Source organism: Podarcis pityusensis (assembly GCF_964106645.2).
Source record: "Podarcis pityusensis genome assembly, chromosome: 3".
Taxonomy (NCBI): Eukaryota; Metazoa; Chordata; class Lepidosauria; order Squamata; family Lacertidae; genus Podarcis; species Podarcis pityusensis.
In genome coordinates, this window is record NC_138026.1 from 38,591,644 (window position 1) to 38,617,736 (window position 26,093).

A 26,093-nucleotide genomic window follows, 5' to 3' on the forward strand; every position below is an offset into this window, starting at 1 on the left:
TATACCTCCCGACAATGTTTCAGTTTTGGCCAGTGAACTATTGCACAGTGAATTATATGCACGCTTACTCAGAAGCTGCACTGTGTGCACTGGGGCTTACTCCATAGTAAATGTATTTAAGATTGCACTATCAAGCAGAAACAGTGCAGAAACAGTCCTAGATCCAAAGAACTGAAGAAAGTAATTCCAGATGTCCATGTTTGCTTGGAGTTTTTCAAACACTTGCCATAGAGTAAAGCTCTTGAAAATTTGGGGAATGTTCAAACATGGTATGTTATTCACCACAGGGATCAAAGAAAAATGTTTTTAAAAATTCAATGGGTGAAGTCATTGGACACATATAAAATAGCTGTTCAGATCCTGGCCAAATTTTATTCACCCTAAATCAGGCATAGGGCAAACTCGGCCCTCCATATGTTTTGGGACTACAACTCCTATCATCCTTGACCACTGGCCCTGTTAGCTAGGGATGATGGGAGTTGTAGTCCCAAAACATCTGGAGGGCCGAGTTTGCCTATGCCTGCCCTAAATTCTTTGAAAGGTTTCAAAATCCTTCCTACAGCATTTTCTAATTTCCAGAAAAAGGACAGTGGTGGCACCATATGGGCTGTTTATTGACTCCATATAGTGCTGAATGGTGTGTGTATATCGTGTATTTGACAATGCATGAGTAACTGTATAAGTCTGCATAGCTATAATGTGAAATGGGGCAATAATCATTTAAGTCTTCACAAACAAGAGAGAGCCTTTTCATAAAGATGGAAACTAACAGAGAGGGAAGTTATCTTTAAAAATGGTCACTAAAGACCAAGGAGTGGTCTTCATGAAAAGCAGCCTTTTCTTTTTGCAATTACTCCTGCAAGTAAATAACTGTATCAGTTAATTATGTTCGCTTTACCAGTTTTATAAAAGTAAAGATCTACAGCTAGAATATCCAAATAAGAAACGGGCTTCTCATTAAAACCATATTTACCTTCAGGTAAAAAGGGCACCTCAGCAGTATCTGAAAGGGTAGTCATTTCTTCTCCAATCAGTGGTGCACTTTCACCTCCTTCAAACATTCCAAAAACATTGACTTTGTAGGAAGTGCCTGCCCTGCGTGATTTAAATGCATATATGAAGCAAATTAGACTGGGAATGGATGGGTCACTTTGACATCTTTATAGATTTATTCACTCTGTTTTTAATCCTGCCATTTCTCAAAGGAGCTCAGGGCAGAATACATGGCTCTCTCCCCACTGATTTTATCCTAAGAAGGATATGAGGTCGGTTAGGCTGGCCCAACAAGATCTTCAAAAAAGCTTTGTGGCCAAGTGTAGATTGGAACCTGGGTCTTCTTGATCAGAGTTCATAAACACTAACCACTAAAGTATGATGATTCTCCATGTCATGGATTTTTAAGGCAGGGTAAGGCCTTAGGAGCTGAAATCTAAAGATTTAAATCTAAATCTTTTTCACAGGGAACTCACAGGAACTCCTTTCCGGCACCTCTCAGGTGAGCGCCATTGCCATTCTAAGAGAACAAGGGAGGTGTTCATTGTGAGTTCCGGCACCTCTTTTTCTAGAAAAATGGCACTGAGCAAAAAACTATTACTGAAGCAAGAGATTGGTCCTTACAACTGAATATCTATAGCTGTATCTCCTAGCTTTGAGCCAAGCTTGACCATCAAGACAGCTAACAACTACTACTGTTATGCTTCCAAGGGGTTGCTCGGGAGCAAGCAGGCAAATATCTCCCTACTTGGCTGTGAAGACATGGCTTGGCTGCCAAAATAAACTTTATCAGTCCGGAGCTCCACTCTCCCGTGGCTGACTCAATCTCTGGCAGAATCCGTGAGTGGGCGGTTCTTAAACTTTCTCCAGCAAAGCAGTTCCTTGACGCCCAGTCTGCACCTCCCCTCTCTGCGCAAATGCTTTCTGCGCAAAGAGGGCGTGGGCAGCAGAGGACCCCTTCCCTCCCCGCTTCTCCCAGGCAAGGAGTCCTGGGACTGCCTCGCCACTTCCGACTCCTGCACCTCCTCTCCACTGGAACTGCATTTATTCTCTTCCGTTGAAGAGGAGCTACTTCCCACGGTCCCTGGAGGCTCTCTATAATCCATCTGGCTTTTGCTCTCTCCCTCCTGCCCTGATGGCAGTTCCCTGACAACTACAGACCCAGCAGAAGGGTTTTACAAGCTTTCTTGAGGGTCATATTTTAATTCCTTTATTTGAATAGTATATCTACCATGCCTTTCTGCCTTTGGCATCTAAGGCAGCTAATGAAATAGACTTTAAAAAATAAACATAGGATGATAGAATTGGTATTATATGCTGAAAGAGATGCAGTTGACTGAAAAATACCTATGGGGGGGAAATACTGATAAGGAAGGAAATTATGAGTGGCAATACCTGAGCTCCTCCAATACAACAGTGTTGTCATATGGCCCAACTATTAATTCTCCAAGGCGCCTGCTTTCTCCAGTTGGATGGAAAGTTACTTTATAACCCGTCACTTCACCGGGGGCTGGCTCCCAGGTTACACGGAAACTTGACATCGTAGAATCAGAAGTGTGCAGATTTCTGGGAGGTTTAAATGGGGAAGCTGCAATAGTCAAACAACACCCAAGAAATTAAGTGTTTGCTATATTCAACCATAAAACCCTCATTTCAGTTTTTAAAAAGTGAATGCATTATAGCACCTGTATGCTTTGCCTTAACAGCCCAAGAAAACTGGTTCCAAGGAGTTGAGGGATCCTTCAGAACAGGGTAGAATGTGGCATAGGAGGAAGGAGATATGGTAAAAAAAACCACCCCTCCCTTCCTCTTCTATTACCAGATCCCTCTACTGGATCAAAAGCCCTTGCATATGCACAATATTACCAAATGGATTCCACCATAGGTTTCCGCCCCCCCCCCACATTATGATTGTTAAATGAGCAAAGCTATGGAGATGGTGCTATCACTCATTATAGCTGCTATAAGTGATTACTTAAAAAGTTGTATACATTTTAGGTTTTCATTGAAATGTCACACACTGTAACTCTTACATTCTATGCTTCAGATGAAGGGGGCTCTAATCTGTAAACTTATGTTTTCTATTCACCTGTAAGGTGCCACAAAACTCTCAACCATTCTCATTTTTGAAGCAATTCAGATGACCTAATCATTGCCATGCCAAGAGGAACAGGAGCAGAGAACTAGTCTCTAAAGCTCCAAACCATTTAGAGCACCTTAAAGCTAGTTAACACTCATCATCAATTTTGCACTGTATCTGGAAACTGGCAAGCAGTGCAGCCAATGCAGATTAAAGAACATTGGAATAATATACTACTGGTTTAACAAGCAATAGATTCCTTCCTGAGCCAATTTTTCCAAGTGGGTTGAATGCTCTCTCATTTGCAGTTTGTTTGTTGGTTGGTTGGTTGGTTTTTTAGCTAAAAAGGCAGCAATCTAATCTCAAAGAGCAAAAGCCATGGATTCTAGTAGGGAATGAAACAGGCACGTTCTTGCTTTTTAAACTCGCTAAACTCAAGAGTCTTAGGGGAGAAGATAATGTGAGCCCACTTCCTCGATCACTGATAGCAAGACATAATTATAACATCCTTTCAAACCACTGTTACTGCAAAAGGCCGCTCTGTTAATAGCTCCTATGATGATTCATAGTCGGAGCCTCTGAAAGAAGAGCATCAAACCTAGCTCTCTAGTGGAAAACCATTTTAAAATATTTATTCTACTTTGGCTGAAGCAGCCTCAATAGAAGGCCGCTTAATTTCTAAGATCAGAGGTGTGAGGGTTCAAGACCCTGTGGAAGTTGCTCTATAAAATACTTTCTCCAGGTGTGTGTTAAGGGCTGGTTACCAGGAGAACTTGCTCAAGTTATCTGTTCTTTATTCATAATTTATACATATTCCATTGTGGAGCCCTGGAATTGAAAATGTTCCTGAGATTAAGTTTTACCGAATAATTCTGGCTCAGATTGAAAGCTTTGAGAACCACTAAAACTCCATACAAAACAGTTAGAAATCCAAGTAGGTAATTTCTAATTGCCACACAGTCAAGCAGCTTCCCATACTGCTAAACAAGGCATGCAGGAAGCAGTACTTTAAAAAGAGGTATAAAGCTGCTTGAAAATGTGTGCCAAAAGAATCCCATATAAATTCCCTGTTTGCTCTTTGTGCCACTTTGCTAATCTCCCTTTCTGTCACTGGGCTTAACCAAGAATTAACACAGAGATCAGCAGAATCCTTGTGTGGTTTGCAGGAGACAAGCGGCTTATACCACATCTGACGAGGTTGGCCCTCCCATGTCACCTTGGGAGCAGATAGGGAGCATGTTTAAAAATAGCTAGAATAATATTGTAAACACACACACATAGATGACAAAATATGACATCTTAAACTAACATTTACAGTCTTTGGCAGCCTTGCCAATGTTCATACAGGGTGAGTCCTTTAAAAGAGGCTCTGTGGATACAGAGTACACATGTTGCATGGGGCCTCTTTTAAAAAACTCACCTGTACATGTTGCAGGAATGAATTTACACACACACACACACACACACACACACACACACACCTCTCTACATTCATGTGGCGTAGAAATCAATGTACCTGTTGTTCCTTCGCCTTGTCTGTGTTTTCCTTCACCAGTTTTATACATTGGAATGACAGAGATGTCGTAAGTAGTCAGTGGCTGGAGCCGTTTCAGGACGGTGGTGGTGGAGGAAGGCGGCACTTTTGCAACCATTTGTCTTCCTCCTCTACGGGGCCGGTAAACTACACGGTAGCTGACAACTTTTCCAGGTGCAGGCTGCCAGGTAACTCTCATGGTGGTCTCTTTCTCTTCATCCACTCTCACGGTCCTAGAGCTAGGAGACACTTTTCAGTGTAAAATAAAATGAAAGCAAACATATTGGGGTGGGTTTTTTTGTTTTTGGTGAAACTTAACTTGACATATAAACTGCAGCTACAGCCCTCTGTAATATTGCAGGTATGCACATGTCCAGCTTTTCTCCCACAAAGTTTGGGATTCTGAACTTTTGGAAAACTGCAAACTTCCTTCCAGATTAGCACTGGTTTATACTGCCTCGGTAGCTCAGTCGGTAGAGTGTGAGACTCTTAACCTTAGGGTTGTGGGTTCAAGCCCTACATTGGACAAAAGATTCCTGCATTGCAGGGGATTGGACTAAATGACGCTTGTTGTCCCTTCCAACTCTACAATGCTATGATTCTATGCCATACTTCTATACTATCTCTCCATGTGAAAGTTGGTAAATATCCCTTTTAAGAGCAAAAATTTCTCAAATTTGGGAAATGTGCTCTCAATATTTAGAAAATCCAACTGCTCCTCCATATTTGCATTTAGCTCTGGAAAGACCAGGCCTTCCTGGCTTCTCACAACCACAGAATCTTCACCCATATATAATTAAAATGCTGCAACAATGGCTCTCAGTGCTTTGAACAAACAGTTCCAGGTTCACACAGGGTATACTATTTCCCTTCAACTTTGGAATTTCTGCTTTTATGCCACACTAAACACTGTTTCCCATTTCCTGTTGGTTCATTCAGCACAATAAAAGAAGCCATAGCAGGTGGCTCTGTTAATTACTACAGTACTGCTGGGCAAGTCAACTCCTCCTGCATGACTTTAATGTTTGATGGTGCAGCAGCAAAGTTGGCACAAACTTGAACTTTCCAACCCATAGCTTCTGGCATGGGATGAATGGAAGCAAGCAAAAGGAACAATTCTCTGCTGTCATGAATGCAAGGACTGTCTGATAAAAGAAAGGGGTAGCCCACCTACACTCCATCTGCTAATCTCATTGAACTATGCCCACAACCAAACCTCAGTTCAAGTTTTAAGACAAAAATCTATGGAAACACTTCTGAGACGCTAATGTCCTTTTCGACAAATCCTTGAATTGGAACTCAACTAGGCAACATGGATTGCTTCATATTCCAAACTTGGGTGCAAATTCTCCACGATTCAGAATTATAGTATAACTAATAATTAGGTATTTAAGATCTAAATAGATAGGGTGCAATTCCAGCAGGTCCTGCCTTTTTTAATCCTAGTATGGTCCCTACCAATATTAGGTGCGTTGGGTAACATCACTATTGCAAACTTACCTGTACAATGTACATGCTCTATTTCTCTTCCCCCTGCAAACCCTCATGCTTTCCCCAAAATCTGCTCTGTGGGTTTGGGGGAACCCAACAGCACAGATTGGGAGATGTAGAGTGCAAGGAGGACATCTCCTTGCGTGTCTTCTGGCACTACACTAGATATTTCCCATTAACGTTAAATTGTAAATTATAATAAAATGAGAAGTTTTGAATCTTTGTTACCAGTGATTCTATATTCTATCTACCTTCAGTTGTAGCTTCTCCCTCTAAAGGAGCTCCTTCTCCACTTCTGTAAGAAGCCAAGACTGAAATTTTATATCTGGTCTCAGGCTGAAGGTTTTCCAGTACAGTGTTTATTACATTTCCAGGAACGGTTTTCTCTCCAGACTGACCATCATAAAGTGATTTCCATATAATTCTGTACTGATTAACTGATCCTGGAGCTGCTGTCCATGACACTCCAATAGTAGTATCAGTTATGTCTCTGGTAACTAAGTCACGAGGGGAGCCACGTTCTGCAAGGGAGAAATGCAAGAAATGTAGATTAAAATGCAGTAAATAAATGCTGCAATAAACCAAGAACAGTAAAGGCCATGAAATAAAATAAAACACAGCAAAACTGATGCATATTAAATTCATTCATTTAGAAGTCGAATTCCAGGTGCCTGAAGTCAAGAAAAAACTTTTGCAAACACTAAATGAATATACATAATGTAATTTAGCTATACATTGGGCCAAAGTCCATTTTAACTACTTTCCTGATCTCAAAGCAGTTTTGCTTCAAAATGGGGGTGTAAATCTAGTGACTCTCACAGATATTGCAATAAATTATTGTTCTGAAATAAAACATACAAACTGTCTGAATTACTCAGTACAAATAATTTGGCACATCTCTATTATGAAGATCATAGACTTTGAAACTCCATTGCAATTTTCAAAAATAGCAGATAGTTCAGTTCAGGCTGACTTCAGATGTCAATTAAAAGTTGTATACATGTTTTGTGAGTGGACGTCTCCCCTGCAGACTCCAATACATCCTCAAAATCTGCTCCAGATGGTCTGCAGAGGGGAGGAGCATATGGGGAAGTCCTGTTACGCTAGCAGAAATCCAATCCACTGATGTAAGGCCAGCGTTGGATACAATCCATTTTATTTTAATTTTTACTTAACCTGACTGTGTGAACCTGCTGTCAGTTATGGGGATAGCTACTTATTACCAGGGACGCGGGTGGCGCTGTGGGTAAAACCTCAGCGCCTAGGACTTGCCGATCGCATGGTCAGTGGTTCGAATCCCCGCGGCGGGGTGCGCTCCCGTCGTTCGGTCCCAGCGCCTGCCAACCTAGCAGTTCGAAAGCACCCCCGGGTGCAAGTAGATAAATAGGGACCGCTTACCAGCAGGAAGGTAAACGGCGTTCCGTGTGCTGCGCTGGCTCGCCAGTTGCAGCTTCGTCACGCTGGCCACGTGACCCGGAAGTGTCTGCGGACAGCGCTGGCTCCTGGCCTATAGAGTGAGATGAGCGCACAACCCTAGAGTCTGTCAAGACTGGCCCATACGGGCAGGGGTACCTTTACCTTTAACTTTACTTATTACCATTGGCCATTTCCTATGCTTCACTTCCAACAAGGGCAGATTTAGGGCTGTGTGTGAGTGATGTGCACGCACTGGGCACTGAGTTGAGGGGACATCAGGGACATCATCTTAAAGCCCAGTAAGCAAGGTGCTGGGCTTTGGGAAAGGGGAGTGAGGCTGTGAATGGGTCCTAGAGTCCTCCCAACTCCTTCACAAAGCCTAGTTAGTGCTTTTCCAGCTTTGCCTGACTACAACCCCAGGAGAACAACCTTCCTGGAAGAGTGAAAGGTGCTGAATTTCAAAAGAAACACACAATTATTTATTATTATTTTTTACTTTCTTCTGTAAAGCTTCAGCTCTCAAAAGATGGCTTTTTCATTCATTCAAAAAAAATGACTTCAATCCAAATGGGAAAAATGGAAAAATTGTGTTGATATAATGTACAGATGTCTCAAAATAAATGGCTTTTCTTTCCATATTTTAATGTAATATGAATACACAGGCCACTTTACATTGGCTACTTTACTTCAAGCCTCTGCCATAGTGTGCCTTCAGGATTAAACTATCTGCACTTATAATAATATTTCAACAATTAACTATGGAAAACTGGATGACTACATCTATACATACTGCAAAAATAATTGTATGTTTGAAACAATTGTCAACTGAACTAGGATATGTACCATTAGATAGAAGAAGAAAGTGATTTATTTCCAATGAAGTATAATATATGTCAATTAAAATACAACAACAACAACAATAATAATAATAATAATTCAGGAGTCCTAAGGTGTTCTATGGTTTTAAAAATACCATGTTTTTGTTGAATGAACTATTGCTGTGAGTTTCCAAGCAAGCCACAAGGGCTAAGTGGAAAATGCTGGCCTCAGATAACTGGGAACTGCTGGCCAGACACCTTTCCTAAGAAAGTTGACTTGCTTTGCAAATCAAATAATACGTTTAGGAAAAACATATTGAATAGCAGCCTGATGCTAAACACATTTTACATGGAAATAAATACCCCCCTAAATTACAACTAAATAAAACCTGTGGCATTGTGCAACAGGACTTCCCCCATCTCCTCCCCTGAACACAGTCCCAAATTTGCTCCTGGGGGCAGGGACATAGTGTGGGGAGGGTCAGGGGGCATAGTCCCATGCGCCTCCACACAGGGATCCCCACCCTGCCTACCACTGGGGGTCTCTGGGCCCCAGAGCCTGGCCCATCTTTTTTTCCCCATTCATCATAACTCCCTAGCCGCTTCACCTATGCTTCTGACATTTTGCAGGTTACTTTTCTAGGGGCACTTCTATGGTGCATATTGGCTAGGACTGATGGAAACTGGAATCCAACAACATAAGGCAGGTCACATATTCCCCACCCTGAAGTACATCATTTTCATATTAACATTGCTATCCATAAAACCACAGGAAGGGAAGTAAATCTCTTTTAATCTTCCACCAGAAAAAGAACAACTTCAAAGGTACCTATCAAAAAATAATACAAAATCCTGGATCTATTTCTCTGTAACTTGGCAAGTTTCTGACCAAGGGGTACTGCTGTGGTGTGGGTTATTTACACATACAAAATGCCCGTAAAACAAGAATGGGGAGGGTAAATGAATCCTTTTTTAACTATCTCAAAATTGTAAGGGTTGATCCTTGCAATAAAACCATCATTCTGAAATGTGACAGGATTCAGCACTTCAAAAGAGGCCACGGTGCCTGCAAATTTTATTCAATTCTGCCAAAAAATTAAAAAGTTTTTTTAAAATGTTCTTTAAACAAAAGCAAAGGTCCAGCATAAAATTCCCTGAATCTATTTGTCTCTACTTTAGCTAACTTTCTCCAATCAGGCAGGACTACTATGCCTGTAAATTTCACCCAATTCTGTCAAAATGAAAAAAAGCCTGTAGCCTTTCTTTCAATTCCCCATAGGAGTGAATGGTAGCAGCATGAAGTTTTGATTTTCCAAACTGGGATTCAGTTGCAGATCATCAGCTAAACTGAATCTAGCAGCTTTATGAAACACCAGCTTGAGGTCTGAACCAAGTCTTGTGGTCAGCACACGCTAATGTATTCACCAGTATTCTTTTCTTCTGAAGGGTTCTTATTCCTTAGAAACATGCCAGATGTTTCCATCCTTGTCATTAGTGTCCCAAAGAAATCTGAGATGCACTGTGAGACTGAGGCAAAGACATATCAGAATTTGCTCCAGAGTGAGATAGTCCAGTTATAGGCAGGTATCAAGCACTAAGAGCATATTACATTGATTCTGAAGCAGTTCCAGTGGATCCCAGTTAGATTCCCATATGTGAAGATCATCAGTGAGGGTCTGCTCTTACTACCACAACCTTCAGAAGTGAAGTTACCAAATATGAAGAGCAGGGCTGTTTAAGTTTCACAACATATTGTTTTGAATGCACAACTTACAATGTTTTATCAAGCTCGCTCTTTCGTTGTTTTTGTTTTGTTTTACAAAGATCACAAAAACCTTTCTGTTTCAGGGGACTTTTGATACAACTGACTGGTTTTCTCCCATTATGTTGTTGATTTTCAAGCTTAGACACAATGGTGTCAGTTCACTGCAGAATAGAATTCACTAGTACAATGACCTCCTTCCTCACCACCACCACCCCAGTCTTCTCTGGAGGTCCACTGAGGCAAAATTGCCATGGGGAGGGGTCTATCTTGGCTGACACATTAGCATATACTTTTGAAAAATAGATAAGTGATAGAATTTACAAGCATTATCAACATGACAAGCTGTTCCATTGTAATGCAGGCAAAAAGGCCAAGACCTACTATTAGCATTGAGTCAATGTGTCAAATCACTCCAGGAGCAGTCAAAGTCTCCATCATTCATGCACTAGAAATCATTAACATTTCATCTGTGTCACAGCATGGGTACATTAAAATATGGAAAATATTTGAAGCACTTCATAAAGGCCTGGCTGCAGCTAGGTGCAAATGTTTCCAAAATTCCATATCCACTGTTTCCACCTTACCTAGCCACAAACAATAACTTTCTTTAAGTAGTTTCCCTATTCTAGGCTCCCATCTTCCTGTCACTAGATGGGCAGTATCTGTATCTATACAAGCCTCAGAAAGCACAGAAAGTTACAAGTGAATCTTCTAACAGGGCTTCCTCTGTTCTCCCTGCACAACTCCATGCCTCTTCTCCCAGAGATCATTCTCTTACTATGTACATTCCATACATTTAAAGTACACCCCCCCCCAAAGAATCCTTGAAACAGTAGTTTACCCCTCACAGAGCTGCAATTCTCAGCACCCTTACCAAACCACAGTTCCCAGGATGTGAGTGCTTTTAATGTATGGTTTGTAGTATGCAGCCAGTATCCCTTCCAGCCCCACCTGGCTCAAACTTCCCTTTTGTTCAAGGCACAATCCTTGAGAGTAAGCCACATTAAATATAGTGGGATTTATGTCTGAGTAGACATGCCTAGGAATTGGACTGTTAATCTCCATATGAACATCATTTCTGGCAACAGCCCAAAATAGGGTCATTGGAATGAACTGGGCAAATTAATTTACTGCAAATCCTTTTTTATATATTAGCTTCCCTGACGCTGCAGCCTGTAACTGGCTAACCAGAGAAACCAATGGAGATGACTAACTTAAGTCCATTAATTTCAGTTCGGCAAATGCAATGCTTTGTCTTGGTGAACCTGCTTCAACCACAAATGCAATGATCAACGTTAGCAGGACTATAACAAGACAAGGAGGAACTGTATACCTGGCGCCTCTGGCTGATGCCCTCAATCTAGGAACAAGGAAGTTAAAATAGAAAGGGATGTGGAGTATCCACAAGAAGCTATGGGGAAAAGGAAGGAGCATTACAACATTGATTCCTAGCACTGGCAAATGGATAGGAGGCACTATGCCTTCTGGTCCAAGCAAACTGCTTGCTGGAAAGGTGCCAGGGAGGATGTTCTGCATCCTCTGGAAATAATGTGTACCTTTCATGGTGAGTAGAGGCTGCCTATAATATATAATTTGTGGAATTAAGACAGAAGAGAAGTCTGGCCCAGAAACCTCAATTTATTCATTATCATTCTGCTGGCTGGGATCATTTAGGTTACATGGAAATGCCTCCATTTCCTTACCACATAAAATTCCAGCAGTTATGCAACGTGCCTTTCTATTCTAGAGGCATTTGTAAGAAGCCAGTAACACTTTTATTGCAGAATGGATCACTTCCTCTAGGCCGATTTGTTTTTTCCTAGAAATATGGCATTCCCACAGAAAGGACAAGTGACGTGATTGTTTGACAATTGGCAAAAGTCTCTTGAAAATGTCAGAATCCAAAAAACTAAGTACGCAAAATTTAAATAATGCATGAGACAGCACTAAATCTCCTAAGAAGACACAGAGTCTCTTTGTGTGGTGCAAGCCCTTTGCGACTCAAAACATGTACGTAACGTTCCTATGTTATGCTAAAAACTTCATTGTAAAGAAATGTCACTTGTGCTGGTACCAATTCAATCTGTAGGAGGTCCACAATCTCTAGAACATTTTTAATTAACTGTTAGAGTATCAGAAGAATAGAGAATATCTAGAGATTGATAACTCTCTACAATTAAAAAGGCATGCTGCAAAAAAAAAATCTGTAACTAAAACATAAAATATGATGAGCTCTTTGAGCGTTGCAGTTCTCAGAGTTTGAAAAGAAGGGTGCTATTTCCTTCAGCATTGGAGGAATAAATCATTATTCAGTTTTATGGGGGGAAAGGAAAAATTATCCAATATTTACAGAGAGATGCATTGGACTCTTATAACTTTGTTAAACTAAGTTTTGTAACCTCAGAAGGCTAAATGCATTTGCAAAAGGTAGGCTACATCATCTCCTGGAAGAAACTGGCCAAAAACACATCAACGTTTACCTACAAAAACTACACTGTGCATTAATTTAAATTCAAAACATAATGCGGTTGTTCACAAAACAGGTATAAAATGTTTGAGTGCTTGTTCTGCTGACTTGCTTTTAATGACATGGAGTACTTTAAATGGTAAATTAGTTCCTCTGCTTTGATCAGTTATTCTGAGGCCCTGATATCCAATATTTGTAATATCTTTAAGACAATGCTGGAATATTATGTTCAGACATAGGTCATTTGTCAATTTTTCAAAGAATGGTTATGCAAATTACAGTTAATAGTATAGTTTCTGTCAGAAGTTTCCCCACCAAAATTGCAGTAATAATAATAATAATCCTATATTCTGTTTAAGTTAATCTATTTAACAGATATAATATACAGCATGTTCTTGTCATTTGACATTAATACCTCAAGGCAAACAAGTTAGCTCTTGCCAGAACTGCTCTTACCACCTCCTCTCCATGGGAAAAACAGATTAGAAAAACAGTAGCTCTCAGAAAAAGTTGATTGTTAGCCATCTACTGGGTTTCCATTCATTACAATTGCTGTGTTTATCATTATGTTTTATTTCTAGTGTATGACCCATGGTTTTGGCTCAGGCTATGAAAAAAAAAGGGGGGAAATGGAAAACTCCAAGGGGGGTTGGGGCATAGGAAGGAGAATGATGAGGTGAAATATTCCAATTCATTTTTTAAGCTAACTATGCCAAAATGTGAAATTGATCCAGCACCAACAATTGCAAGGAAAAGCAGTAAGTAGCTTTGTAGAAAACCAATATGGTATTATATGGCAGTGCATCTGCCATATAATAACAACAATAGTATGTTCCATTTCAGGATGAAATCTTAGTATTGGTTACATGAAGGATGTGTGCCAGGTACAATGTAGTGCTCTGGTGGACCATTGGCCAATTTCTGGTAGACCAGGCTTTCCCAAATTTGGGTCTCCAGCTGTTTTTGGACTACAACTCCCATCATTCCTAGCTAGCAGGACCAGAGGTTAGGGATGATGGGAATTGTAGTCCAAAAACAGCTGGAGACTCGACTTTGGGAAACCCTGTGGTAGAGCTTCTAACTAGCACCTGCTGGTTACTGGGATTTCTTCAGAGTGTTGAACTCTATGAACTTTAATCTGATTTCCAGCATGAGGCATCCCTTATGTTAGTGGTTTTCATCCAGTATGCCATGGCACCCTGGGGTGCCTTTAATGATGGTCAGAGGTGCAGCAGGCAAAACTGGCCTCTGTCCCTCTTTCCTTCCTTCCTTCCTTCCTTACTTCCTTACTTACTTACTTCCTTCCCTCTCCTCTGATGCCCTCTTGCGTCTCTGCCTCTTAAAGGCTTACACAGCTGTTGGTTGCAGGAGGCCAGGCTACAAGCTCCCCAGGTGAATGGTGCCTCTGGGGCTGAGTAGGTGGTGCTTCCCAGGCACCTGTGGGGCACTGTGTGGCAGGGTGAGGAGGCAGCTCAGAGACCAGGGGCAGCAGCAGCTGTCCAGAGGACTCCCAAGGGGAGAGGAGAGCTGGCTGAGGGAACACTCCACAAGGGAGAATGTTCAAAAAAGGGTGAGAGGCTGCCAGCTCTTCAGGCAAGGGATGACATAACTGGGCTCCTGAGCACCACAGGGGTGCCGCAAAAAGAATGTAGTTGGTCAAGGGAGCCACAGACTCAAAAAGTTAGAAAACCTCTGCCTTACGTTATTAAGCAAGAACGTACACTCAGGATCACTTAACATAGTTATGCCTTAACTATTAACAAGACCCTGAGAACACACTCTTTATACATTTTAAACACATTACTTTTAGCAGCTTCTAACTCCCAGACAGTGAGCAGCTTCCAGAAAACAGAATATTCTTGTGGTGGGGAACAAAGTTATATTAGGGCCTAGGTGGGTAGACAAAGAATGCAGACATACACACCAAGTCCCATACTATGGGGTGAATTTAGAAGCGCTATAAAGTAAGTTTGTGTGTGACTCTGTGGGGTCAGTACAGAGATCTAAAAGTTCATCTGCTGTAACACGGATCAGTCTTACAAAGTTATGCATCGTTTGTCCATGAAGCCAGACTGCCAGGGACACCATTTCAGGTTTCAATAGTGAAGAGTTTTCAGTGTTGGGAAAGACAAGATGCATAGCTAGTTAGGAACATAAGCAACTAGATAGCTAGAAATGTGACGTTGTGCAACAATGGCCTCTGGGCAGTTACGGCATTCCAAGCAGTCACCTTCCATTAAACTAAACTTTATGTTAAATGAATTATGGCAGTGGGAAGTGTCCAACCAACCAATTCCATTAGCACACAGACTTCTGACTGCACACTGGATCATCCTTTCCTTCCCACATTCCCTAAACAGAGGGAGGGAAAGTTGTGTTGCGCAAACAGAAATCCTTGCACTAACAGAACTGGTTCACTGGATACCACCCAGTGTTTTCCACCAGTTGGGCTTGAGCCACTTTCAGATGGGCCTCAGTGGCACAGCCCGCAAAGTGTCTCCTCATAGGCCTCGCCTGCCCTCTAGCCATGTCATAGCTTTCCAGCTGGACCAATGCCAGTGCCAATAACTCCTTGCTTGCTGAGAAAAGATGACTGAGAGACAGTTAAGTTTGATGGGAGGAGGAAAAAAGGCCACGGCAGGTATTGAAGGAAAATTAAACTACGAAAGGTTAATATTTATTAATAACAAATAATTAAGCAAGCGAAGTGGAGTTATAAAGGAAGGTGATAAGACTCTGCATCTCTTATTCATGGGCTGGACATTTCCAGATCACCATTTGAAAAAAGGAACTGCATTGTCAAAAAAAAGAGAACAAGAGGACAAACTTGCATAAATTTGCATATACTAATGAGTATAGAAATAAACCTAGAAATAATTGCAAACACAATACATCTCACCATGGTGAAGATTGTGCCTTGACGACTTGTGTACCTGCTCAGCCCACAGTCCAGTCCAGCTTAAGGGCAGCTTTATGGTACTTTATCGCCCTTCTTATGGCTCTCTCTAAACCAGAATTGGAACGGACTGTCCTTTAAACAGAAGACTGTCTTCTGAAAAGTAGGACATGTGTCCATCCCACTTACAAGTTTCCATTAAGTTATCAAGCTAGGAGTAACTTTTATTTTTTCTTATGTTATTTCTTATCACTAAGGGTTTTTTAATTAGCCCTTTGTGAAAATCCATCCTATTCTAGTACTTTCTGCTTTCCACCCCTTGTTCTTTCAAGACCATCCTTATAACTTGGTTTTCTCACACACAATAAGCCTACAGTTCTTTCATCCCACCCCTTGAAGGCAGCTTGCTCTAAGAGTATACAGGATGGGCTGGGGAGAAAACTAGCTCTGTTTCTGTGCTGTTAATTGTAATCATCATGCCCAGTTCAAAACGTCACCATGTCTCCTCTGGCACTCCAATTTAATCATATATATTTTTTGACATTTTGTTTTTTATGTGCTCAGCCAGAGCTCTGTTCACTTTTCATCATAAAACAACCGAGAAGCAAAAACTTCTCAAGAGCTCCAAAAATTCAGCTACAACATATTTGCATAGCTTTCTTATCCAGCTGAAGAATAAACACATTCCAGAGGATGAACATTCTAAAAGCTATTCATATAAATTATAGAAGTCATCATCATCCGCCACTGAAAGAGGCAAGTGGGATTTCCAAGTTATATTTCGATAATGGATAAGTTTGCACAACACGTGAGATTTAAGTTTGGAAGATGGAAGCCAGGCCATCTACAGACCCAAATATATGTAGGATGTATACTTCATTATGCCTTATCAATAAAGCTGGATAGTTATGTTAAACATGCGTATAAACCGAGATAAAAAAAGATTGGAGGATTGATGGGAGAAGGGAGGGTTTTGATTAGGGTCGTATTAATGTTTATATTAAAAAGTTAACATGTAGCAGCTGGGTGTTTGTTTATTTTATTCAGCATTTAGGGAATAAATGATTAGGGCATCAAGGATGTTTTTTATGCATTCCCTTGAGCTCTTGGCCCGACTCTTCTGTTTAAATCAGTGTGTTGTTTTAATCAGATTTCTTTCTTTGATATTCTAGTGGGATTGTTTTATTGTGTGTTTTAAAAGAGCTACTCCCAGAAAAGAAAATTGGAAACTATGCACCCTAAACATGGAAGTGCATTGTGCATGTGCAAAAGCCTCTTAGGATTCCAACTTATGAATATATTAGGAGTAAATAAGTTTGTTCACCAGCTTCTTTGATACGGGGGTGGGGGGAGGAGTCTGGAAAGAAAACTCCGTTTTATATGGCCTGGGATGTGCTTCCTTGTTTCATTCTATTGTGCTTGGATCTTTTGACATGTTATGTCAGATTTTTATTGGCACTCTTAATCCCCCCCTAATACAAAGTATATCCTTATTTCTCAATACTGCTGCAGCTCTTGTTTCTCTGCATTCCTCTCCCTGGTTGGGGGGTGGGGGGCATGTGGAAGCATCTGTAGGGGAGTGTCTGCATAGCACCGCCCCATAAAATGGGATTGTAAGAAACAGCCATTCATAAGCAGTGCATAGTTAAACTATGGAATTTGCTCCCAGAAGAAGTGATAGCCACCAACTGGGATGCTTTTAAAGGAGGATTAGGCAAATTCTTGGAGGATAAGGTTATGAACAGCTGCTAGCTATGATGGGTATGTTCTACCTCCATTGTAGAAGGAAGCACTACTTGCTAGGAAACACAAGTAGGGAGAGAGCTGGTGCACTCAGGTCCTGCTTGTGGGCTTCCTGTATACATATGGTTGGCCATTATTAAAGGAGGATGCTGGGTTACATGGGTCTTTGGCTTGATCCAGCATGTAACGCTGTATGTAAAGAATTGCATAATATTTACTATGTAAATGGCCGCACCCCTGTGCGAGATAGTGAGAACCCAAGAACTTCGGAAGAGGAGCCAGCTGTCTGGCGTTGCCTGCTTCCCAGCGGGATGCCTGAACTATTCTCTTCTCCTTGCAGGACTGAAGCCCTTGCTGAACAGTCCCTCCTGCTCCACCCCCAGCTGAACTGGGTCATCTAGCTGAGTTGATGACATAAAAGCCAGGCTGCAGTGGGGGAAGGCACACCATTGGTGAGGTGAAATCTGCAGGGGGAACCACAAAGGGAAGTTTCCTGTTGCCTTGGCAGGCGATTCTGCTGAAGCATTGGCGGATTTGTATAATGGAGAAATGACCAGGGCGGTGGACACAATTGCTCCTTTGCACCCCCTCTCACGGGGTGGAGTCAAACCAGCCCCTTGGTTCTCTAGGGAGCTGGTAACAATGAAACATGTGAGGCAGTGACTACAGCGAAGTTGGCGGGAAACTCAGGAGGGGTACGACCAGGGCTTTTTTAAAGCTGGAACTCACTGGAACTCAATTCTGGCCCCTCTCAGGTGGGCACCATTGCCATTCTATGAGAATAAGGGAAGCGTTCATGGTGAGTTCTGGCACCTCTTTTTCTAGAAAAATAGCACTGGATATGACGAAGACAAGGTACAGCCTCTTCAAAGACCTACTCTGCGGCACTGTGAGCAGTAAAAAAAAATAAAAAATCTCTCAACCCTCCAGAGCATATTTGGGAAAGGCATAGGGCATGCATAGTGGGAGGAGGGGTGGAAGCCCCATTTTGCAAGCATGTGTGCATTTTTGTAAGCATTATTTGGTTGGAGAAGTGCATCACAAAATTTGGACAAGTGTGAATTTCGAAGGATGGATGCGTTTTGGTTTTCCTGTTGTTTCAGAATGTGTGAATTTGATAGATTTATCTCTAAATGCAAACTGAATCAAATTTCTCCCCCATCCCTAGTGGGGATACAAAGAGAGATAGGATATTGCTCATGATTTCTGATGGAATAAAAAAAAATTATTGTATAAATACAGTGGTACCTCAGGTTACCTGGGACGCGGGTGGCGCTGTGGGTAAAACCTCAGTGCCTAGGGCTTGCGGATCGCATGGTCGGCGGTTCGAATCCCCGCGGCGGGGTGAGCTCCTGTCAGTCCCAGCTCCTGCCCACCTAGCAGTTCGAAAGCACCCTTAAGTGCAAGTAGATAAATAGGTACCGCTTTATAGCGGGAAGGTAAACGGCGTTCCGTGTGCTGCGCTGGTGCTGGCTCGCCAGAGCAGCTTCATCACGCTGGCCACGTGACCCAGAAGTGTCTCCAGACAGCGCTGGCCCCCGGCCTCTTAAGTGAGATGGGCGCACAACCCTAGGGTCGGACACGACTGGCCCGTACGGGCAGGGGTACCTTTACCTTTACCTACCTCAGGTTACAGACGCTTCAGGTTACAGACTCCACTAACCCAGAAATAGTATCTTTGGTTAAGAACTTTGCTTCAGGATGAGAACATAAATCACGCCATGGTAGCGCGGCAGCAGTGGGAGGCCCCATTAGCTAAAGTAGTACCTCAGGTTAAGAATGGTTTCAGGTTAAGAACGGACCTCCAGAACAAATTAAGTTCTTAAACCAAGCTACCCCTGTAGCCTGGAAAATGTCTGGGATCACTATGAGATAGCACTGTAATAAACCACTTCTCTTTGCACACCAGGCTATATCCTTCACAAGCAGAAACATTTCATTCTGAAAGGGAACTGCAAACAAAGCCTCCCTCTTGCTGGCATACGATCACGGAGGATAAGGTTCTAACTCACTTAACCAATCTATGGCACACTTCTGATTTGAAAAGCTCCATGTTTTGTTTTGTTTTTAAAATTCTGACATGATTAATGTGCCCATGCACTACCTTGACATTGCGCATATCATTAGCAATGAAAATATTATCACTGAGAACTCACATCCTGTGTGGTAACCTGCATCCCACAGTATAATGATTCATTATCATTTTATTTCTGACACCTTACTAACAAAAACAAAAACACACACAGATTCAGAGTACCACTGCAAAGCTGTGTTGGCAAACAGTGGAAGCAAAGAGAAATAAAGTTGTTCATTATGTTGTTCAATGACAAGCAGAGCCACACACCCTGCTCCACACACACCCCACTGTGGGGTAAGCGTGGCAATATAAACATAAGAAACTGCCTTTATGTCTTAGCATGGTTTCATCTAGCCCAATCTTCTCCTCCAGGCCTTTTAGGGGACATGCATACAACAGCCAGGAGAGATGAAGGGGACCTTATACATCTAAAACACACTCTGTTACTTAGCTATGGCCCCTTCCCCACAACTGTGCCCCTGCTTTTCCCCAGAAACATAGCCTTGCCTTGGAAACAGACCTAGGACCAATTCACAATCAGTGGAAGAATCATATATCCAGACAGTGATATGCTAAGAATGTGTCCAATATCAGTACAGTCGTACCTTGGAAGTCAAACGAAATCTGTTCTATAAGTCCATTCGACTTCCAAAATGTTCGGAAACCAAAGCACAGCTTTTGATTGGCTGCAGGAAGCTCCTGCAGCCAATCAGAAGCCACGGAAGCCCCAACAGACATTCAGGTTCCAACGAATGTTCGCAAACCAAAACACTCACTTCCGGGTTTGCGGAGTTCAGGAGCCAAAACGTCTGAGTACCAAGGGGTTCGGGATCCAAGGTGTCTTTCAGTCATATGTCTACATTAATGCTTATACAAAGAAAGGTTGCATAGAAACAACTGAAAATGACTATGGCAAAAAAATAAAAATAAAATCCTAGGTCTCCACATGTCATAATCCAAGAGGGATATCTGTTCACAAGTATATCTGCAGTACCAACTACCAGCATCAGCAGCAAGGTATGCGATTCAGCTGTTTTTACCTTCAAGAGTGACTCCTTGTCCAGGGAGAGTATCGCCTGCTCCAGATGCATACAACGCAGCCACAGACAAATCGTATCTTGTTCCTGGCTCCAGGTCTCTGAGAACTGTACTGGTGGTAGTTCCGCTTACGGTCACTTCTTTAGTTTCACCTCCTGTTGCTGGAGTATACGTCACAAAGTATTGCTGTACTTTGCCAGGTGCTGGACTCCAAGATAATCTCAACGAGGATGTCGTAGCATCAGAAACCTTCAAGTCTCTTGGTCTTCCCAAAACTGCACATGATTAAAAAAAGAAGAACATTAGAAACAGACAAAGAACTTCCTTGCAATAATAATTAGCTATCTTTAAGGTCTCCTGTGAAATATCTGTGATGTAACTATTAATCACAACTAACATTTAGGAAAGCAATCAATCGACACAGGGTAGCATTTAAATATGGCAGCCAAGTCAGGACAACAACCTCCTGAAGCAACCTGATAAAGGGGGTCACTTTTTAGCTGAGTGAAAGCAGAGCAACGTGTGCATTTTTGACAGGAGTGAAATGCAAATGAAATTGAATGAAATCTGAGAGATGGGGAAAAATGTGCCTCAAACGGCTAGACAGGGATGGGGGAACTGTGGCCCTCCAGATGTTCACAACTCCCATCAGCCCCAGAAAGCATGGTCCACGTCAGAGATCATGGGAGTTGGAAGTCCAAACAAACCTGGAGGACTACAGATTCCCCACCCCTGCCCTAGACAAAGAACATAGTCGGTTGAGGCTTTGCTGCCGTGGTAAGAATTGCTAGACACACTCTTTTTCAATGCGCGGGGGTCAGCTTCAGCCCACTTCACACACTGAAGTTTTAAATACAATGGTCTAATATATACCAAGTGCCAAAACACCCTGAATCACAGAGATACATGCACAAGGGAGCCAGCTGGGTTTATTATTGCTTCCTATCATATTTAAATGTCACAGCAACTCTTCTGCTGTTGAGTTTTGTGTGGAGTCCCAAAAACCATTACATTGATGGCTTACCTTCCTCAGTTTTTCCATGTCCATTCAGTGGCTTTCCAGCCCCAGACTGGTACTCAGCAGTAACAGAGACTTCATATCTTGTATCTGGTTTCAGATTCTGTAGTGTCGTTGCTCTTTCATTTGCTGGGACTGTCACTTGTCTTCTCTCACCACCAGCGACTGGCCTGTAAGCAAGCCTGTATCTGAGAACACTGCCTGGAGCAGGTGACCACCCAACCTTGAAACTATCCGTTGTCTCATCTGTTACTCTTAAGTTTCGTGGTGATCCCCTGACTATAAAAGAAATATAAAATATAAAAGCACAAATGAAATGGTTTTATCTGGTTGTTTTTATTGTTTTTCATAAAATTTTATCTGTCTTGGTTTTTATGATTTTTTACTTATATTTTATTGCTGTTTTGCTGGTTAGATTTAATATTTTGCTGGTTAGATTTAATGTTTTGCTAGTTAGAGTTAATATTTATACCCTGCTTTCCTATTAAAACAATGCTCAAAGCAGATTACACAATACAAAGCAACAAAAATGTAACACACAACATTTTTTATATTAGCTGCTTTGAACACCAGTGGAAAGGTAGGGTCCAAATTTTACCAATAAATTTAATTTTAAATCAGATTATCTCATTGGGTGAGGGGGGAAAGTACTATATTAAGTTATGCCTTTCAACCAGAACTGGGATACAGAGGATTCTGCACATACTGTTCCTCGACATCATTTGCGATTCCACCCAAAAAATAGCACAATAAAACCACTACTTTCTACATCAATAGTATTATCAAATAGTATTATCAATATGTAGGAGGAATGAGAAAGAAAGGGCATTGGCAGGAAAGTGGGATTTCCCATAAATATGAAATTTAATCCATTTGAAGTGCTGAAAAATCAGCTTCAATATGGAGTTATCCGTCTTTGTTCTACCACCTCAGGAACGCCAAATTGGTTTGTGATACAGGACTTTCCAAATAAGAAAGATACAATGTATAGCCTCTCTCTAGAAAACACAGGGAAGCGGACCCAAGAAACTCAAATGACCAAAGGGTTTTAATGTATCTGTTAGATTAGTAAATACACCTTGTAACCTTGTACCTTTTCTCATTTACCAATGGTAAATCTCTTGGTATGTTCCTCATACACAGTTCTGCGTTAGACAGCTGTTATCTGAACACAATACATACTGATTCATATTCAACCATGGCTACTTGGTGTGCGCCAAAGCCAAGAGCTAATTTTGGTGGGGCAGGGGCAGCAAACACATCTCTATGGTAACACATACATAGGGCCCCTATCTTGGTTTTCAGGAAGGAGAATTGATGCAGGGCAATAGGAACAATACCTTCTAAAGTTGTTTCTTCCCCATTCAAAGGAGGTCCATCGCCATCTTCATATTCTGCAATCACACTAACGGTGTATGTGGTTTGTGGCAGTAAATTGGTAAGAACTGTACTAGTAAGCGGAGCTGGTACAGAAACAAAGTATTCGTCTTCGCCAATAGCCACCTTGTACTTGACAAGGTAAGATAAAACCCCAGGTCCTGCTGGAGACCAGCTCGTTTTGAAGCTGTTAGATGTCACTTCTGAAAACTTCAGATCCCTTGCTCCCAAGTGAATTGCTGAAAAAAAGCACATAGTGAACAAATGAAGGCTTTAGAAAATCTCTTTTCAATTTCCAGTAAGGTGTATAAACACAATTGGTTGCTATATATACAGAAACATCTTGATTTAACAGTCTGTTACAGAGGAACCTGTGGCCTCCATATGTTTCTGGATAATCACTCCCATTATTCCTCTTAATTGGCCATGACAGGTGTGGCTGATGGAAACTACAGCCAAACACTTAGAAACCCACAGGTTCCCCACTCCTAGCCTAAAAGCCTACTGGGGGAGGGGGCAGAGCTGGGGAGAGGATAAAGCTATCATTGGCTAGCCATGAGGGCTATGCTTTGCATCCACAGCTGGAGGCTATAATGCTTCTGAATAAGTGGAATTGAGAGTATGGAGTGATGTGCTATGCATAAGGGGAGTGTGATTGTTGAGTTGGGTGTGTGTGGTTTTGTATACATTGTTAATTATCACGATTGCATTATAGCGGGCACTTCTGCAATATACATGGGATTCTCTAATGATATTTTGATGCTGTATTTTTACTTTTTTGCATGATTTCCTTTAATGGTTCTTATTTTACTTACTAGCATTGTTTTGAGATATTTATCATTGCATAATTATGTTTCACTAAATTAGTAGTATCAGTGTCTAGTTCAGAATTAGTACTGTGTTTTCTATATTCAGTTTTAGAGTTTTCTGTTTAAACTTGCATACCATTTCATATTTCATCAACCAATATTAAATTAAAAATTCTGCACAGCAAGAGCAACTCACCTTTCTTCCTAATTGCCTCAAGTTCCTGTTCAATTCGTAAGCAGATAGCCCGTGTAAGCTCAAACGATATCCTTTGAAAAGCGTCAAAATCTTCCACTGTGTACACATGGGTTTCTGTAGGCTCTGAAGCAATTGCTTCCAACTCTGATCGTACTGCATCTTTAACACCAACTGCAAATATTTCTACATCTGAATTTCTTAGTCTGTCAGCAGGATCTTTAAAGGCATCTGACGATTTCCCATCAGTAATAAGAATCATGACCCTTGGGACATTTGGTCTTGCACCTCTGCTTTGAACAAAGACTTTCTCCCTTACAAAGGTCATTGCTTTGCCTGTGTTTGTAGATCCACCTCTGTAGGGGAAGGTGTTAATAGCATGAAGTACATCTTCAATTCTAGTGTATCTGTTCAAAGTGAATTCTGTATGAGGATCCCTGCTGTACTGAACAAGGCTGATTTGGACTTTGGCTGGCGAAACATCAAAGCTTTTAACCAGCACTTCCAAAAATGCTCTTACTTTAACAAAATTGGCGATACCAATACTGTAGGAGCCATCAACCAGAAGCACAATATCAGCTTTTATATCCACGCCTTCTGAGCATTCTGTGTAAAGGAAAGGGGGAGGGGGGAGAACACTTAGTATTTTTATATATATTTAGCACTTCAGAGTGTTCAAAGCATTACATATCACCATCATGAATTATTCCTATATTTCAGGGGTGGTGATGAGGCAGAGAGACAGCAGCTTGTCTCTTGTGTTCACAGGGGTGGCAAGATTTGAAGAGAGATTCACATTCTCTTAGCTACTATGCTAACTACATGAGCTCCGATATCACCTTCTAAATAGGCAGTCATACAGCTTTGGGGGGGTATACACTTTGGGGTAGAGATTCCTGGTATGAATAATAGTCTAGTACATAGGCTTTATTTCCCATGTCATTTCTGCAACAAGTTAGATGATGGCAAACAGAAGTTAGATTTCTAATATTCCATGGTGGGGAAGCCAAGAGGCTGAACTGGTCCAGGATCTGCTAAATCCCAAGCCAGCACCACTGCCATCAGTTGACAGCATCAGGCCCAACCATATCTTATTAGGCATTGAGAGCCAGTGTGGTGTTGTGGTTAAGAGCGATAGACTCGCAATCTGGGGAACCGGGTTCGCATCTCCGCTCCTCCACATGCAGCTGCTGGGTGAACTTGGGCCAGTCATACTTCTTTGAAGTCTCTCAGCCCCACTCACCTCACAGAGTGTTTGTTGTGGGGGAGGAAGGGAAAAGAGAATGTTAGCCGCTTTGAGACTCCTTCGGGTAGTGATAAAGCGGGATCTCTCTCTCTCTCTCTCTCTCTCTCTCTCTGATATCATGTAAAATATGTACGCAGCAGTAAGTCCTATTGTTGAGTGGAACTTATGCTTAGGTAACTATATATAGGATATGAACCTTTGTCCTCCATTTATTTCTCTCTGTGCATTTTAGATAAATTAATAGAAGCCCATTTTTTTGCCTTGCAACAGCAGTCCCCAAAGCTTTTCTAAAATACAGTTAAAAAGAAAAATATGAAATTATATTTTATGTCTTTTACATCAACTATCTTTTCCCAAGAATGCTTTGTTTTTATGCAATTCAAACACGATTCTGCAATCTTAGTAGCCAATAACTTACCCACTTGAACTTTTACTGCCTGAGTTTTTTCCATAATAGTCACTGCCTCGCTGGGAGTCAGTCCTTTCATTGCATACACATTGATTTGGTATTCAGTGTCTGGTGAAAGGTCTTTTACATTAAAAGCAGTAGTCTGAGGTCCTACGCTCAATGAATATTGCTTGGCACCAGCTATCATTGGAATGAGGTCCACCTTGTAGCCAGTTATTTCACTAGGAGATGGATGCCAAGTGATTCTAATGGATCTTGATGAGACTTGCGTTGCTACCAGGTTTGAGGCAGGCTCTATAGCTGAAAAAAATAAAAACAAAGATCCAGTTGGATCTCAAGAACAAGGAGATGAAATGCTTGATTATGTACACAAGTAGTCTAGTTCTTGTGAAACTTTAAAATGTTCCTTACCTTCTTCTCCACTGACCAGTTCACCCAATTGTTCATCAACACCTGAGCACACCTGCGAGATTATTTCATTCTGTATATTCACAATGCCATCAAAGTTGGCCACATTAAAAACATGAGTCAGTGAGGGCTGAGAGGCAATTAACTTCAGCTCTTTGGCGACCGCAGCTTTGATTCCTTCAAAAGAAGAAAGTAACAATATGTGAATATGTTTGCCAGTGATACACCAATGCTCCAGATAGCATTTTACCTACCCAGGCCCCAACATCACTAGCTAATGTTGAGTGTCCCCCACAATATGAGATTCAGAGGGCC

General features: G+C 41.6%; 1 protein-coding gene across 4 annotated transcripts in view; it reads right to left on the bottom strand.

The window, feature by feature from the left end:
* Positions 1-26,093, bottom strand: part of COL12A1 (collagen type XII alpha 1 chain) — a 130,761-nt gene that overhangs the window by 80,810 nt on the left and 23,858 nt on the right. For all 4 annotated transcript variants that reach the window (XM_080997877.1, XM_080997874.1, XM_080997875.1 and 1 more), the window contains exons 8-17: positions 25,782-25,955; positions 25,380-25,670; positions 23,719-24,321; positions 22,677-22,952; positions 21,343-21,615; positions 20,321-20,593; positions 6,350-6,619; positions 4,590-4,856; positions 2,389-2,581; positions 974-1,095 (exon numbers count right to left, since the gene is read on the bottom strand). In XM_080997877.1, the coding sequence (XP_080854003.1) occupies positions 974-1,095; positions 2,389-2,581; positions 4,590-4,856; positions 6,350-6,619; positions 20,321-20,593; positions 21,343-21,615; positions 22,677-22,952; positions 23,719-24,321; positions 25,380-25,670; positions 25,782-25,955 (2,742 nt within the window). The remainder of the gene's footprint in view (positions 1-973; positions 1,096-2,388; positions 2,582-4,589; positions 4,857-6,349; positions 6,620-20,320; positions 20,594-21,342; positions 21,616-22,676; positions 22,953-23,718; positions 24,322-25,379; positions 25,671-25,781; positions 25,956-26,093) is intronic.